At 41.8% G+C, this 17,132-nt stretch overlaps 1 protein-coding gene and 1 long non-coding RNA gene across 3 annotated transcripts in view; one reads left to right on the top strand and one right to left on the bottom strand.

Annotated features, from left to right (window-relative positions):
- CPB2 (carboxypeptidase B2) overlaps positions 1–17,132 on the top strand; it is a 51,389-nt gene that overhangs the window by 7,995 nt on the left and 26,262 nt on the right. For both annotated transcript variants that reach the window (XM_003270056.3, XM_012506969.2), the window contains exons 2-4: positions 9,442–9,517; positions 12,964–13,088; positions 14,766–14,874. In XM_003270056.3, coding sequence (XP_003270104.2) covers positions 9,442–9,517; positions 12,964–13,088; positions 14,766–14,874 — 310 coding nt within the window. The remainder of the gene's footprint in view (positions 1–9,441; positions 9,518–12,963; positions 13,089–14,765; positions 14,875–17,132) is intronic.
- Positions 496–7,994, bottom strand: LOC115835186. The gene is made up of 3 exons (XR_004030165.1): positions 7,853–7,994; positions 1,967–2,116; positions 496–560 (listed from the first exon to the last, which is right to left on the bottom strand). It is a non-coding gene; the product is annotated as an uncharacterized LOC115835186 (long non-coding RNA).

Raw genomic sequence — 17,132 nt, 5'->3', positions numbered from 1 at the left:
TCCAGTCGTGTCACTTGCCACTCTCCATGAATTCTTGCATATTCTAACACTGGAAACACCTTTTCCACCCAAGGTGTATGATGAGATGCAACATTGAAGCTCTGCCTATTTGGGACGATTTCCCTCTCTGCTCTCTTTTGGTCACCTGAGTGAGTCCATAATGCAGCACCACTTCACTTTTTTTTTCTTTTTTGAGATGGAGTCTCCCTCTGTCGCCCAGGCTAGAGTGCAGTGGCGCGATATCAGCTCACTACAACCTCTGCCTCCCGGGTTCAAGCAATTCTCCTGCCTCAGCCTCCCAAGTAGCTGGCATTACAGTGCCTGCCACCATGCCCAGCTAATTTTTTGCATTTTTAGTAGAGATGGGATTTCACCATATTGGCCAGGCTGGTCTCGAACTCCTGACCTCAGGTGATCCACCCGCCTTGGTCTCCCAAAGTGCTGGGATTACAAGCGTGAGCCACCGCGCCCAGCCCACTTCATTTTTTACTTGCACCCATGCACTATCAACTCGACTGTCCACGTATCAGACTTCCTCTTCCTGTGTCAGTTATGATCCTCTGAGAAGCAGATACCAAGATGGGATTAGCTGTGCAAGAGGTGTGATGGGGAAAATTCTTGGGTGCAAGAAATGGGGAGAGGGCTGGAGGAGGCTAGGAGAGCCATGAGACTGTAATGCAAGCTTAACCCCTGTGGAGGAGAGAGGAAAGGAAGGAAGCAGGTAGGGAACATCTCAGGTTGTAGTGCAGTTCTAAGAAAGTTCTGGCAAAACCAACAAAGAGTCCTGGCCAGGTGCAGTGGCTCACACCTGTAATCCCAGCACTTTGAGAGGCCAAAGTGGGTGGATTACCTGAGGTCAGGAGTCCGAGATCAGCCTGACCGATATGGTGAATCCCCATTTTTACTAAAAATACAAAAATTAGCCTGGTGTGGTGGTACATGCCTGTAATCTCAGTTACTCGAGAGGCTGAGGCAGGAGAACCAATTGAACTCACGAGACAGAAGTTGTAGTGAGCCAAGATTACTCCATTGCACTCCAGCCTGGGTGACAAGAGCAAAACTCTGTCTCAAAAAAAAAAAAAAAAAAAAAAAAAAAGTCTTATAGCCAGATTCACTCATCAGAAGAGTTTCCAGTTTTGTAGAAGGAGCCTCCCTTAGTATCCTCACCATACTCAGTTATTAGCTGCAAGCAGCCAGTGGGAAATGTGGTATTAGCACTAACACGGGGACAGATTTCAGAGCACAGTAGTTGGGGGCTTGTATCAAGTACACATCTTGCAGCTGGAGAGTGAGAAAGTTAATTAAAGCTTAGGCAAGACTGTAAATATGCACTGGTGTCTGTCCCAAGTGGTTGTTAACTGTTCTGATGCTTTTTCCGACTGGAATATCCAGCGCAATAGCTGAATATCATATGCCTGAGACTCTACCCCGGCAAAGATGCCACATCAAGCACTACGGCTGCAGTTGAGATTGTTGCTTGGCTGAGTTTGATTGTTTGCTGTTGTTTTCCAGGATCCATCTGGTTTTTGTGGGATCCAGATGGCAAATTAAACGTGGATTTGATGGGATCTACCATCCCTGCATCTTTTAGTCTTTAAGGGTGGTACTGATATTTGTCATTTCCCCCAAGGATGAATTTTTTTTTTTAATTTTGATATCTTGGCTGGGAGGTTGGGCAATTTCAGAGGTTTCCTTTTGGCTTTTCCCACTATGATAGCTCTTGTCTTACACTCAAGGAAACAATGTGGAGGTTCTGCCAACTACCTAGTATGTTCATGTCAATTATACATTCGGTGACCAGAGAAATAATGATGGCGGAATCCATTGACATGGTGCACCCGCTATGAGCTAGTCTTAGGCTAGGACTCCAGATACCCAGGTTTCAAAATCAACTTGGATAGTGACCCTGCATCCAACACACCTGAAAATATTTGAGTATTACCCTTTCCCCAAGGTGCAGACTTACCTGAGGAAATTTCCATAGGTCTCTTTGGGAAAGGACTGGAGGAGTCATGATCTTTTTAGATTCTTTTTTTATACAGTTGCAGGGTCTTTCCTTGTGGGGACCTGACTCCTCCTTCAGGCAAGAAATTCTGGGTCTAAGAACAGCTCAGATCTGGAAAAGGGCAATGGATTATGACTTTTGATTAGGATAGCTGTCCTCAGCCCCTCTCATTATCCAGCCTTGATTTATTTTTATCGTAAAGATTGAGCAATCCTTTCGTTGGCTGCTCCTCTATCTTGCCCCTAGGAACTCTGTGTTCTCCTAACCGACTCCACAATTTTCTGAGGGTCATGGTCCTCTGGCTGCCACTCTGACCTTACTGCTCATTGTAATAACTGTGCCCAACTTGTTACTGGTGGTTAAGCCCTCCCACCTGGCTTCTCTATATGGGGATCTTAACATCAGAGAGCTCAGTTCTGTAATGGCATGTCCTATAGTTAGCCCTCAGGATCTATTCCCACCTCCCCTCCTGGCCTTCAAGCCAATAACTTAGGGTAGTCACAACATAAGCTGGCTGTGGAAGTGCTGGGCATGTTAACAAAGGAAAGGGACTATACCCCAAAGGAGGTGCATTCACCCATGCTACAGAATTTAACATTCTAGTTAGTTCCTTGAGAGGTGGTACAAACATGCTGCTAGGGTGGTTTTTGGAAGCTTGGGGAAAGCATGGCCTGCACCATCTGAGCTAGAAATGTCAGAGCGAATGTGGCAGATGGTGAAAAAAGAGATAGAGCACACTAGAATAAAAATGCTATGTAAGGCTAGAAAACCCACTGGGTCACTATGCTACTCCAAGGGCCCAGAGAACATTCTGTTTATGAAAACAATAAGGAATGTGCTGGTGAGATGAGTGGGTTACCACCATCACTGAGAAGCTTGTTAGTGGCTTTTTCAGTCAAAGGAGATTTTTCTTTAAATTTAATTTTCTTGAATAAATACAAAAATAAGAGTTCTTTTGGGTTTAAAAAGTAAATAATACAGAAAAGCATAAAATTAGGGAGAAAACACTAAAATGTCACCATCCTGGGAAAATATGGACATTTTTGTGATCATCCTTTCATACATTTCTCCACATAGTTATACCTCCCTGTGTATAATTGTACATTAGTTGAATGTTGTATCTCCTATTGGTACTATAGAAACCTTTCTTTTAAAAAGAATCTCATTTTTTCTTCCTCTGCCACTTACCCAAGGCTTCAATTGCCATTTCCCACCCTCCAAATCAAAGCTAACAATGTGTTATTTATTTATGTATAATTTTCTCCTGATTTTAACACTTATAACTTTTCTTTATCTAACTTTTTTTTCCAAAAATAGGATCATATTTCATAAAGTTCTCCATATCTTGCTTCTCTCCCTTAATATGTCATTTAAAGCCCCCAAGTTAACTGTTATAAATCAAACTCATTTTTTATAATGACTGAAAAGCATTCTAGAATGTGGAGACACTACCAACATTCGACAATTCTGTTACTGCTGAGCATTCACCTGGTTTTTAGGTTTTGTTACTATGAATAATGCCGTAATACACATCCTTGAACATATGTCTTTCATCAGTGGTTTAATAGTTTATGCTAAACTTGTACCAGAGATTGACATAAAATTTCTCAGTCTAGCTACTTTTCCCCTCTTCTAATAATCAAGTCTCTCCATAGACTTATTTCCAGAATTCAGAATATTTTACTCAGGATTTCCAAAATAAAGCCACCCTCCACCCTTGTTAAAGTTATCCTTGGTGGGTGCGGTGGCTCACACCTGTAATCCCAACACATTGGGAGCCTGAGGCGGATGGATTGCCTGAGGTCAGGAGTTCAAGACCAGCCTGACCAACACGGTGAAACCCCGTCTCTACTAAAAATACAAAAATTAGCCAGGCATGGTGGTGCACGCCTGTAATCCCAGCTACTCAGGAGGCTAAGGCAGGAGAATCACTTGAACCCAGGAAGTGGAGGTTGCAGTGAGCCAAGATCACACCACTGCACTCCAGCCTGGGTGACAGAGCAAGACTCCATCTCAAAAACAAACAAACAAAAACAAAAACAAAAAATAAATAAAATTATCCTTATAAATCACAGCTCAAATGTTACCTTTCTAACTTCTAATTGCCTAGAAGATAAAGTCCAAATTTCTCAGCATGCATTCAAGATCTTCTCTAGGGGATGACAAACATAACTTCCCACACTCATTTCTGTTTAGTTCCCGTTCTTCTCTTGCTTTAAACACCTGTATCCTATACTTGGCAACAATGAACAAGAGCCATTTTTCCAACAATGCCCTTTATCTCTTGCTATTGTGCCTTTACCCACTCTTAGACATTCTTATGCACCCAGACATCCCTTCTATGAAGCCTTTGCTAATAATGACAAACAGAAGTTATCATAACCTCTTTTGTGCTTTCAGAGCTCTTGGTACATGGTTTTCTTAAATAAGATGATTTATTTGGAATATTTTTAGATTTACAGAAAAGTTGCCAATTGTAATACAACTGTATACCCCTCACCCAATATACCCTAATGTTAACATTTTATATTATCATGATGTATTAGTAAAAACTGAGAAATCAACATTGTTATATTACTATTAACTAAACTCCAGACTTTTTTGGATTTCACCAGTTTTCCCACTAATGCCCTTTTTCTGTTCCGAGTTCTAATCCAGAACACCATGTTGCATTTAGTCATAATGTTGCTGTTGTCTAATGTCTTGAGTGCTGTTGTTCCATACATTTTGTCCAGGTTTTTAGTTATTTCATAAAGCAGGGTATAACTGGAAGCAAAGTCTAAGATTAGTTTTAAATAAAGCAAGAGGAAAGCATTTTTTCTAATTTAAAATATATCTATTGTTGGCCGGGCGCAGTGGCTCACACCTGTAATCCCAGCACTTTGGGAGGCCGAGGCAGGCGGATCACGAGGTCAGGAGATCGAGACCATCCTGGCTAACATGGTGAAACCCCATCTCTACTAAAAATACAAAAAATTAGCCAGGCGTGGTGGCGGGCGCCTGTAGTCCCAGCTACTCGGGAGGCTGAGGCAGGACAATGGCGTGAACCCGGGAGGCGGTGCTTGCAGTGAGCCGAGAGCGTGCCACTGCACTCCACCATGGGTGACAGAGCAAGACTCCGTCTCAAAAAAAAAAAAAAAAATATATATATATAATATATATATATATATATATCGTCATATATCAAGGGCAATATTTGTTTGAAAATAAAAGAAAAATCTCGTTCAGTTAAAAAAAAAAGGGGCTCCGAGCTGGCAAATGCCACCAACATAGCTTAATTTTAATTTAAATACAATAGTTCTTGTGAGGTTACTCAGTGGTATACTGGAAACCTGAGAATGCCATTGCTGTTAACAGGGTCCACAATCCCTCACCTCACTGCTTCTTTTCTCTCCTTATCACTTACCTATAAAACTGGATGGAAAGCCGCAGAGATGAGGACATTTGCTAAGAAATTCTTTCTTTTCTAAGTGGTATGTGAAAATAAAGTAAATTCACGTTGAGCACATTAATCTATTGCCTTGGCTGTGTAAGAATCACCAAGAATTCTCACAACCTTAGCAACAGTTGCAAAATAGAAATACAACAAAACAAAGGTGAGAAAATTAACCAAGTGTCTGCTTTTTAAACAATCTATTGATATAATTTACCACATTAAGATATTAAGCCAGAAAACCCATATGCTCATCTTATGGAAAGCATTTAAAATCCACACCTATTCATCATAAAAACTCTTAACAAAGAGCAAGGAGTTTTCTTAAACTGATAAAAGGCACCTACCAAAAATCTACAACAAGCATTCTAATGGTAAAATATTATAAGGTTTTTCTTAAAAATTAGGAATCATGCCTTTTATCTCCACTTCTATTCAGTGTTGTACTAGAGTCCCAGGCAACACAGCAAGACAAAAAGGAAGGGGAAAGGGGCTCTATAAGCATTGAAATTAAAGAAGCAGAATGTATTAAAAGTACATTAAGTACCATAAAAGTAAGGGCAAAATCTGCAATTACTTTTGCACCAAACTAATAGTATATGCAGATGTAATGATTACTTGCAAAGAGAAAAATCCCCCCAAATATCTATACTAAAATTATCAAAACTACCAAGGGAGCTGAATAGAAAATCAACACCAAAAATCATTTTTATTTCTATATCTCAGCAAAAAAGAGCTTAGAGGTGGCATGTTAAAAGTTATCATTTACTAACAAAAAGGCAAATTTGTTAGAAGAAAACATAATTTAAAAATGCGCAGCCAGGCACGGTGGCTCATGCCTGTAATCCCAGCACTTTGGGAGGCTGAGGCAGGTGGATTACGAGGTCAGGAGGTCGAGACCAGCCTGACCAACATGGTGAAACCCCGTCTCTACTAAAAATACAAAAAATTAGCTGGGTGTGGTGGTGTGCACCTATAATCCCAGCTACTCAGGAGGCTGAGGCAGGAAAATCGCTTAAACCAGGGAGGTGGAGGTTGCAGTGAGCTGAGATGGCGCCACTGCACTCCAGCCTGGGCAAAAGAGCGAGACTCCATCTCAAAAAAAAAAAAAAAAAGTGCAATGTCTTTATGGATAAAATTATAAAACTTTTGGAAAGGCATTAAAGAATAGACAAATAGGCCACGTGCAGTGGCTCACATCTGTAATCCCAGCACTTTGGGAGGCCAAGGCAGGTGGATCACGACGTGAGGAGTTCAAGACTAGCCTGACCAACATGGTGAAACCCCGTGTCTACTAAAAAATACAAAAATTAGCCAGGCATGATGGTGTGCACCTGTAATCCCAGCTACTCAGGAGGCTGAGTCAGGAGAATCGCTTGAACCTGGGAGGCAGAGGTTGCAGTAAGCCAAGATCGTGCCATTGCACTCCTGCCTGGATGACGGAGTCTCCAAAAAAAAAAAAAAAAGACTTGACAAATAGACAAATTCACTGTATTTACTAATAATGACACTCAGAATCATGAGTATATCTGTTCTTTCCAAATTATTAATCTATTGATCCAATATAATTCTAATGAAAATTTCATTTTTTTCATGAAACATAACAAGCTGATTTTTAAAAATTATGTGAAAAAGCAAAGGATCAAGCCAAGAGGCTTGTAAAAAAAAAGAATTGGGCAGGGCAGAGGGGAAGCCAGAGTTTGTTCTCTAAGATATTAGGATGTAATATGAAGCTACCATCACTAAGATGAATAGTATTGGCTCAAGGGTAGACAAATATATCAATAGAACATAATACAGAACTAAGAAATAGAGCACATTATATTAGCAAGGGTAATCCTTGATTATGCTACAATCACTAATAAAACCTGAAATAGCTTTACTTAATACAATAAAGGGTTAATTCTGTCTTAGTCTGTTTGGGCAGTTATAACAAAAAATACCTTAAATGGTGTAGCTTATAAACAACAGAAATTTATTGCTCATGGTTCTGGAGGCTGGGAAGTTCAGGACAAAGCACCAGCTAATTCCTGTGTTTGGTGAGGGACTGTCTTCCTCATAGACAGCACCTTCCTGCTATATATTCACATGGTGGAAGGGGGAGGGGATCTCTTTTTTAAGGTCACTAATCCCATTCATGAAGCCTCTCCCCTTAAGACCTAATCACCTCCCAAAACCCTCACCTCCTAATACCTTGGAGGTTAGGATTTCAACATAGGAATTTTGGGCGGACACAAACATTCAGATCAGAGCAATTTCTCACTCATAATACTAATTGATGAAGGTCATAGAACTCTCCCTGGTGCTCTCCTCCAACTCGGAGATCTTGGCTGCTTCCATTATGCAACTCCACATTTGGGGCTCTTTGCTTCTGGCCGCAGGATGAGAGGGGGCACATGCACATGCAGACACACCTACTCTTAGGCGCCTATAACACTCCCACGCATTCCCATTGGTGAAGCTCAGGCACCGGGTCTCAACACAACCACACGGAAGGCTGGGTAATGAAGTTTTTTTGTCTGTGCAGGAAGAGGCAATGGTGTTGATGAACCAGCATTTTATCTGCCAAACAGTATGGAAACTTGATATATGACAAAATTGACATAGTGGATCCCTGGGAAAAATATCGATGATGTAAAAAATCATAATAAACGATGCTAAAAGAAAAAAAAAGAAGTCTATTTCTTCTTCACACTGCACACAACCAAATAATTTTCAACTGATTTTAAAATTTAAATAAGAAGGACAGAAGAAGTATATGAGAATATCTTTATATCCCAGATATCTAGAAAGACATCTTAAACTACACAAACCTGGAAGGAAATGATTAAAAAAAAAGAAAAGCACATCATCAAGAAAGAGAAAAGACAAATTACAAACTACTAGAAGATATTTGCAATACATATAACTGACAAGAAATTAGTATTTAGAATATATAAAGAAATTATACAAATTAACTATTATAAAAATACAAGTAAATTAAAAAAAATGGGCAGATGATCTGAATAAACATAACATATAAGCAAAAATATGAATGGCCAATAATCAAATATAAACAACTGTACTTCATTAATAAGTCAGAAAATGAAAATCAAAATCACGAGAAGATTTCATTTCATAAAAATTTGATTGGAAAAGTTGAAAAGTCAGACAGCATCAGGTATTGGCAAGGAGGAAGAACAAGAGGAAATCTTTTCCACTGCTACTGACAATATAAATTGATACAAAAAACTTGAGGACTGATATGACACTATCCTGTGAAATTAAAACTGTGCATATCCCATGAAATGGCAATTCCACTTGTAAGAAAATGCTTTCACGTGTGAACTATGGCTAGCTACTTCAACACAGATGATAATCTTGAGAATACAATACTGAGTAAAAGAAAAACAAGATTCAGAAGAATACATATAGTATACCATTTTTATAAAGTTGAATCAGGCAAATCTAAGGGTATTGTTTCAGAATTCACACATACATGTGTTTAAAAATCCATGCTATAAAGAAAAACAAGGGAATGAGCAAAAGTCAAAATTTAAGGTAGAGGATACTTCTGGCGATGTGGCAAGGGGGTAGGGCAGAGAGGAGCACACAACGATCTTCAGGATGTCAAGGAGGCTGCACTTTTTAAGTGGGGTGATGGGTTCACAGGCAGTCATTTCATTGTATAATTAACTAGGATCAGCATAAATATTCCCTTATGCATCAAATATTTAGTTTTTAAAATTAAAACACACATGCACGCACAAGAAAAAGGAATGAAGTAAATACTCTGTAGACTGACCCCCAGTCAAGAGAGCTGTTGATTTTGCAATTGCTTAAGAGCATAAAGACTGGGAGTATATGTTATCTTTTTACACTGAGTCTGTAGTGAGATCCTCTGTCCTAATAACATTTTAAATTTCGTTTCCCTTTTGCAATTACCTAAAAGCTCCTCACAGTATAATGTATTCCATCTTTTTCTTTATTTAATATCAAAATCCGCTTTTATTTTTTTCCCCAGCGGCCAGGTTCTAGCTGCTCTTCCTAGAACCTCTAGGCAAGTTCAAGCTCTACAGAATCTTACTACAACATATGAGGTAATTTCTCCCTAATTTATGTTTATATTGGTTTCACTTTGTATATGCACTGGGTGTTGAGTTTACTTCTGTATATTGTCTGGCTTATATGTATCTGGTATGAACTCTTCTTCTCATAGCCTTCTCTCCCTTCTCATAATCACATGATTTTGTTGGTTCCTCAAATCAGAACTTCTTCACTTGTGCTATTGGCTTTCCAGCCAATTTCAGAATAGTACCTTTGGATTTAAGGTGTGCACTTACAAAGAGGCTACAGTAACAGAAATTAAAATATTTATAAATAAAACCTTACTCATTAAACAATGGTTCTTAACCAAGGATGCACCAAAAACACAGGGTACATTTATTAAAATTCTCACCCAGGGACCCATCTCGACATAATGTCTAAGATGTAGAATATTGAAAAGAATTACCAGACATTAATGGCAGTGGCCGCCCATCTAGAACGGCTGCTGCCATGGGTAAGGCACGGCCAGCTGCAGTCGGGGAGGCACAGCTGGGGCTATGTGCTCCACTGAGCCAGCGGAAGCCAGGAAGAGGTGAAAGTCCCGCCCCCTTCTGTGATGGCAGGGTGGGAGCCTCATGCTCCCCAGGCGCAGCTGCAGCTGCTCAGCTGCAGCTACAGACCTGGACATCCCTGTGCTCTTGGGGGCCAGGAGCACGCAGGAGCCCTGCCCTCCTGGGCGCAGCTGCAGCTGCCCAGCTGGGGTTGCAGACCCAGGCATTTCTGCACTCTCAGTGTTCTGAGAAGGCCCCCCATTCCCCTACAGGCTCAGAAGTGCCTGCTCCCGCTGTCAGGCCTCTCCAAATTCCTGGTGCTCACTCCAATCTTGGAGCAAAATTGAGGCTGAGCCTAGGCGCAGTCACAACCTGGCTGGCTGTGCGCGTGCTCAGGGCAGCACTGACATGCTAGCCCCCTGCTGCCTCAGCCCCCTCTGGACTTTGGGTACTGACGAGCACAGGAGGGAAGCCAAGGGGGTTGCTGAGGGCATCTCGGCACTGGCCTGCAGGCCCCCTCAGCTGGAAAAGCCTGGGTGCCATAAATAGCCGTAGGAGGCAGACGGGCTCCTAGGCAGAAAAGGGCGGGTCCCTGGTGAAGCCCCACCTTCAAGCCCAGGAAGGCTGCCAGTCCTGTGGACCGCAATGGGAGCTGATGGTGCTTTTTCCGCACCCGCCCATGGCCGCCCATAAACCAGTCAGCAAGCACTTCCTCCCATCTGAAGCCCATAAAAACCCCCAGATTCAGCCAGACTCTCTGGAGAAACAGCAGGAGGACCAGCTGTAGAGGGGAGCCACCCACTCCAGGGTCTCCTCTCTGCTGAGAACTAACACTCATCAGGACACCCTGGCTGCAGAGAGGAGCTGCCCGCTGCAAGTCTCCTCTGAGCTGTTCTATCACTCAGTAAAGCTCTTCACCTTGCTCACCCTCTGCTTGTCCACGTACTTCATTGTTGCTGGGCGCTGGGCAAGAACTCGGAACCTGCCAAATGGTGGAGTTGAAAGAGCTCTAACACGAACAGGGCTGAAACACTCCCCTTGCTTGCCACGTTGTGGGTGACAAGAAGGAGAGAAGAACTGCAGCCTTTTGGGGAGCTCAGACCTAAGAGCTCCCCGAGGCAGGACTATGACACCCTCTTTAGGGCTCTGTGGTTCCTGACGTCTCTAAACCTCTAGGTGCCACCACCTTCCCCGGTGCCAGCCATGGAAGCTGCTTGCGGGACACCTGGTCCAGCCACAGCCTTGCAGAGAGCCAGAAGATGCCCACCCTGCCGCAGACAGCATGCCTCGCTGTGTGCAGTAGCTGGACCCCACATCTGCTCGCTCACACACCCCTCACCGCTCAGCTCGCCCTTGGCAGGAATGGGACCCAAGCCAGTAGCACGAGTTGAGCGCAGCCTGCCAGGCCGAGCGGGCTCAGCGGGCCTGAGCAAAACTTAGGCAAAGGCGCCAATGACCACAGAGGTTTCTGCTGGTGAAGCGACCCCAGGGATCCCGTAACAATATCATGGTAGAAATTGATGGCTCCCTGTTTGTTAGTGTTTTCCAAGAAGCAGAGGTCAAGACCAGACTGGAGGAGCAAACGATGAGGGGAATGCTGTTGGAGGATAGAGGCGGGAGCTGGAGAAGGCAGGGAGCATCATCAGACCATGTCATAGCTCTGACACCTCTGCAGAAAGGATTTTGTGAGAAAGAATCTCAGACGGTAGGGCAGTTCCAAGAAAGGCTGAGCTAGGTCAATCTCAGTGGTGAGTCCTTAAGCCAGTCACCTGTTATGGGAACACCATATCTGGCAAGAATGGGCCTGCATTAACACTTCCACAGGGCTCAGTTACTGGCTGGCTGCAGCCCTGAGACCACATGGCCTCAGCTTCCAGTGGGTCACCAGGGCAGCCACTGAGAACACCAGCCAACTGTGCTTCTCTCAACTGAAGGGCTGAATAGTGCACATTCATGACCACCACATCATGGTAAACAGGAAATACTACAAGAGGAAGCATCTGCGATTTAGAATTCTAGTTCTTGTTCTGTCACTTCTAGGTGTATGCTTTTAGATGTTAGGTACAAATCTTAATTTCCTCACCTGAACAATGCAAATAATAACATCTGCCTAGTCTATATCAAAACATTCTAATTATCAAAGGAAATGAGTGTGAAAGTGCTTTGAAAAAGTACATTAAGGCCGGGCGTGGTGGCTCGCGCCTGTAATCCCAGCACTTTGGGAGGCCAAGGCGGGTGGATCACGAGATCAGGATCCTGGCTAACACCGTGAAACCCCATCTCCACTAAAAATACAAAAAATTAGCCAGGCGTGGTGGCGGGCGCCTGTAGTCCTAGCTACTCGGGAGGCTGAGGCGGGAGTGCACTGCACTCCAGCCTGGGAGACAGCCAGACTCCGTCTCAAAATAAATAAATAAATAAATAAATAAATAAATAAATAAATAAATGTACATTAAGAGAGAAAAAATGTAAATCTTATTGGAAGCCATTGCCCAAAGTCCATAATTAGATTTTTTTTTTAAAAAAAGGAACAATGACATGACGATAATTACAAGAACATGAAATTTTTATCAGATAAAATCAATGTTTAGTCAACTTTCTTTCTAGACAAAATTTTGTTTCCTTTCAAATATCTGATGTACACATGCAATTTTACAGTTAAGCCATGAATATAGTCATTCATTCATCATTGTCTCATCAAATATTTATGGATTATCTTGTATGTTCAAGGCCCTTTTTTTTTTTAGCAACTAGAGTTATAGAAAGGAACTTTAAAAAGCTCACTGCAAAATATATGTTTATATTACCATGTGTGTGGATGGGGACCAGGACCAGGGAGTGTCCTTTTCATACTCCTTATAGATAAAACTGTCATGGCTCTAACTACAGATGAGAACGATGTGAACAACTCTTTTTTAATTTTATCAATTTTGCCCCTTAAACTGTAGATTGTTCTCTGGCAGCCGGTAACAGCTGACCTTATTGCGAAGAAAAAACAAGTCCATTTTTTTGTAAATGCATCTGATGTCGACAGTGTGAAAGCCCATTTAAATGTGAGCGGAATTCCATGCAGGTAGGCACCATTCAATACATACTGAGTAGTTACTATAAACACCTACTGTGCACTTGACTAGGGTATGGTATAATTGCTTACTGGAAAAATAAAATGTATTAACCATGGCAGCATAGAAGTCTCTGACTGGACCAAATGGACTGGTGATAAAGCCTAAGGTCCAGCTCTGTGATCTTGGATAAGTGGTTCAACCCCTCATGACCTCCATCCCTTATCTAAAATGCAGGTTAGACTCAGTGATTGGTAAAGCCTCTCATAGTTCCTTTTTCTCTGACGACTCTGTAACCAGACTCAGGAGCAAAACTGTCATTTGCCTTGGTAGGCTTTTTGATATCTCCTGAAAAAGCAGCTGCGGGAGGGCATTTAGCTTCTGCTAATTCTTCTTCACAAAGACAGTGACCATTTCTGAATGTCTGGCTTTAAAAAGTGTAACAGGTGGTTAGACTCTGCAGAGATCTCCGGTTAGTCTGGCACTGCCCCTTACCACCTATATGACCCTGGGGGAATTATTCACCTCTCTGCTCCCAAGTTTTGTATATTAAGGGTAAAAACAGCACCCACCACGTGGATTAGAAATGATTTCCTTTTCTTACAAAGTGTATCAGGTACAATTTCTGCTCAGAGTCTAGCCTTCTTCCTATGGAGTCTCCTGTCTAATATCTCCTCTCCATATCTACTGCCCAACTGCCAGTACCTTCCTGGTGGCCTGGCCCCTTCCTTAAGACCATGCTGTCTTCTGTGTATCAATGGGTGCCCCCTGGATAATATGCTATGTTAATTATTAGTAATATATTATAGAGTATATTATAGGTGTGTACTGTTTTCCAGGAACTGTGCTGAACCTTTCTATTAATTGACATTGTGTCTATTAATCTTTATTTAACCCCGTGAAGTAGATGCAATCCCCATTATATAGATGAAAAAATATCCTTACTTATAAAGGAATTTTTCAGGGTAAATCAGAAAGAACATGGCAGAGTTAGGAGTCGAACTTAGACCTTTCTGATGTCAACGCTGCGGCTTTTATTTATTGGCCTAAATAAAAGTAAAGAACCCTTTGTTAGTATGATAGCTAACTTTCAACTTGTCCATCTCAGGTGATAGAATGCCTGAATTCAGTTAAAATATCTGCCTGGTTAACAAATGTGGTGCTCTGAAGAGAGCTTGAATGAGATGCCTTTCCTGTACTTCCCTTTTCCTGTTCTATTTCTTTGGCTCTGCAGAACATCTGATGCAGGTCAATGGGGGAAAAAAAAAGAAAAAAAAAAAAAAAGAAAAGGCTTTTCTGCTTCTTCTTCCTCTTTAACTGAAAACAGCATAATACAGCGTTAGTCTGGATTGAAGGAAAGTACATTAATCCATATGTTCATATAAAAGACACTGAAGAATCACCATTGAGTAATGTTGGTAATGGTGGGAAAGGGTGGTTTTTATGGAGGTCCTGAAAATATACCTAATAGGAGCTACTTTTTCTCTAGTGCCCATGTAGGCTCTACTGAAAGGGTCTGTCAATCAGTTTATCACAATGTGAGATGTCTTACTTTTACCCTGATGAAATGCTTATGAGGTTTCTTAGCGATTTTTTTCTTCATGCTCACCTGCTGTGCCTGCAATGCGCCATGTGGGAAGATCCACCCTCTGCTTGGAAACTGGCTCACTCTCTGTTTCATCACCTAGTGTCTTGCTGGCAGATGTGGAAGATCTTATTCAACAGCAGATTTCCAATGACACAGTCAGCCCCCGAGCCTCCGCATCGTACTATGAACAGTATCACTCACTCAATGAAGTAAGCCACGACACAGCTCTTCAAAGCTACTATTTTCATTTAACCAGCATTGCCATTTCAACCACGGGAATACTCAAGAATCATAACTGGTGGGAGATGGTAAAAAACAAAAACAAAGCACATACACACTTAGGTTAATTACATAGTGGTCATTCATTTTTTGGTAGGTATCTTCCCTGAGAAGACTGTATCATATTTGGTAAACTGCAGGATGTTTGTCTACAGCTAAGAATATCTCTAACTGCTGGGAGTAACACTTTATGCTAGGAACAACAGAAATTAAAGAATAGGGGCTTTTAATTAAAACTGCCACCAAAAAATTACCAGTCCAATTAATCATGTCTCTTTGGACCATTACCCTAATTTTACTATTACTAATTACCAGATTAGCTCACTGAATTAAAGGAATATATTCACTTACGTTTAATACACTATAACTAATTGCATTATACTCCTTAGAAGGAAGCTATTTAAACTAATAATAATAATAATGCCTTTGTTTTAATCTTTAAGAAATTGGATGTTTTTTTTCTATCAGTACTTACAGGTTCCACTCCTTCTAGAGAGAACTTGAGTAAGATGTTGATGTGCAGGTGAGACCTCAGCAAGCTTTCACATAATCCACTGAAAGCCATTCCCTGTATTTGTTAGTTGAAAGAATAAATTCGCAGGAGGACTTTCTTTTTTATATGATATTCTCCAAGTAGTAAAAATACCTTGATGCCTTTTTATAAGAGTATGCAACTATATTGCCTAATATAACTATTTTTGTCATCTTTGACTAGGTGCCCAGAAACTATTAGGGACCATATCCATATTTTTAAGACATCTAGGACTTAGGTAATGAGAATCAATTTTATGTATGTAATCTTTAAAAGCATCCATTCCTTCCCAGTTAATTAAGCCAGAAGTCAGTATGCTTCTAGAATGTGTGCCTGGTTGATTGAGGGGGTCTTACAATTGCACCCCCCCTTTTTTAATCTCTCCTACATCTATCCAACTTAGACCACCTCTCTCCAGCATCCATCAGCAGGACTGCATGAGCAAACTCGATGCAGAGAGGCTTCATAGGTGGGATTTGCAAAATATAGAAGGTGAAACTGTCACTGCTGTGATAAGTTTGGTGGGGAGAGGGGAATGCCATAAAATAAACAGAAGTATTTTTAAATATTTGTTAAAACATATTTTAATTATTTTGTTCAAAAAAGTTATGTTTTCTTACCATATCTTCAGGAAAGAGTTGGAATGACACAGGAGAAAAAAATAAGCACAAGGCCGGGCGTGGTGGCTCACGTTTGTAATCCCAGCACTTTGGGAGGCTGAGGCGGGCGGATCACGAAGTCAGGAGATCGAGACCACAGTGAAACCCCATCTCTACTAAAAATACAAAACATTAACCGGGCGTGGTGGCGGGCGCCTGTAGTCCCAGCTACTCAGAGAGGCTGAGGCAGGAGAATGGCGTGAACCCGGGAGGCGGAGCTTGCAGTGAGCCAAGATTGAGCCACTGCACTCCAGCCTGGGCGACAGAGCAAGACTCCGTCTCAAAAAAAAAAAAAAAAAAAAAAAGCACATGGCTCTATTAGTTTGCTAGGGCTGTGGTAATAAAATACCACAGACTGTGTAGCTGAAATCACAGAAATTTATTTTCTCACGATTCTAGAGGCTAGAAGATCAAGGTGTCAGTAGGTTTGGTTTCTACTGAGGCCTCTTTCCTCAGCTTGCAGGTAGTTGCCATCTCACAGTGTTCTTCCTCATATGGCCTTTTCTTTCCTTTTTTTTTTTGAGACAGTTTCTCTCTTGTCACCCAGGCTGGAGTGTGATAGCACGATTTTGGCTCACTGCAACCTGCGCGTCTCGGGTTCAAGCAATTTTCCTGCCTCAGCCTCCAGAGTAGCTGGGACCAGAGGCACACACCACCATGCCCAGCTAATTTTTTATATTTTTAGTAGAGATGGGATTTCACCATGTTGGCCACGCTGGTCTTGAATTCCTGAGCTCAAGTGATCTTCTCGCCTTGGCCTCCCAGAGTTCTAGGATTACAGGCGTGAGCCACCGCGCCCAGCCTCATATGGCCTTTTGTTTGTGCACATGCATCCCTGGTGTCTCTCTCTCTGTATATCTTAATCTCCTTTTCATATAAGGACACCAGTCAGATTGGATTCGTGCCCACTCTAAGGGCCTCATGTTGACCTGATCAGCTCTTTAAAGGCCCTATCTCCAAATACAGTCACTTTCTAAACTACTGGGAGTTAGGGATT

The sequence above is a fragment of the Nomascus leucogenys genome, chromosome 5, assembly GCF_006542625.1.
Source record: "Nomascus leucogenys isolate Asia chromosome 5, Asia_NLE_v1, whole genome shotgun sequence".
Lineage (NCBI taxonomy): Eukaryota > Metazoa > Chordata > Mammalia > Primates > Hylobatidae > Nomascus > Nomascus leucogenys.
The sequence above is the reverse complement of the archived record's forward strand: the minus strand, read 5'-3'. Positions and strand labels throughout refer to the sequence as shown.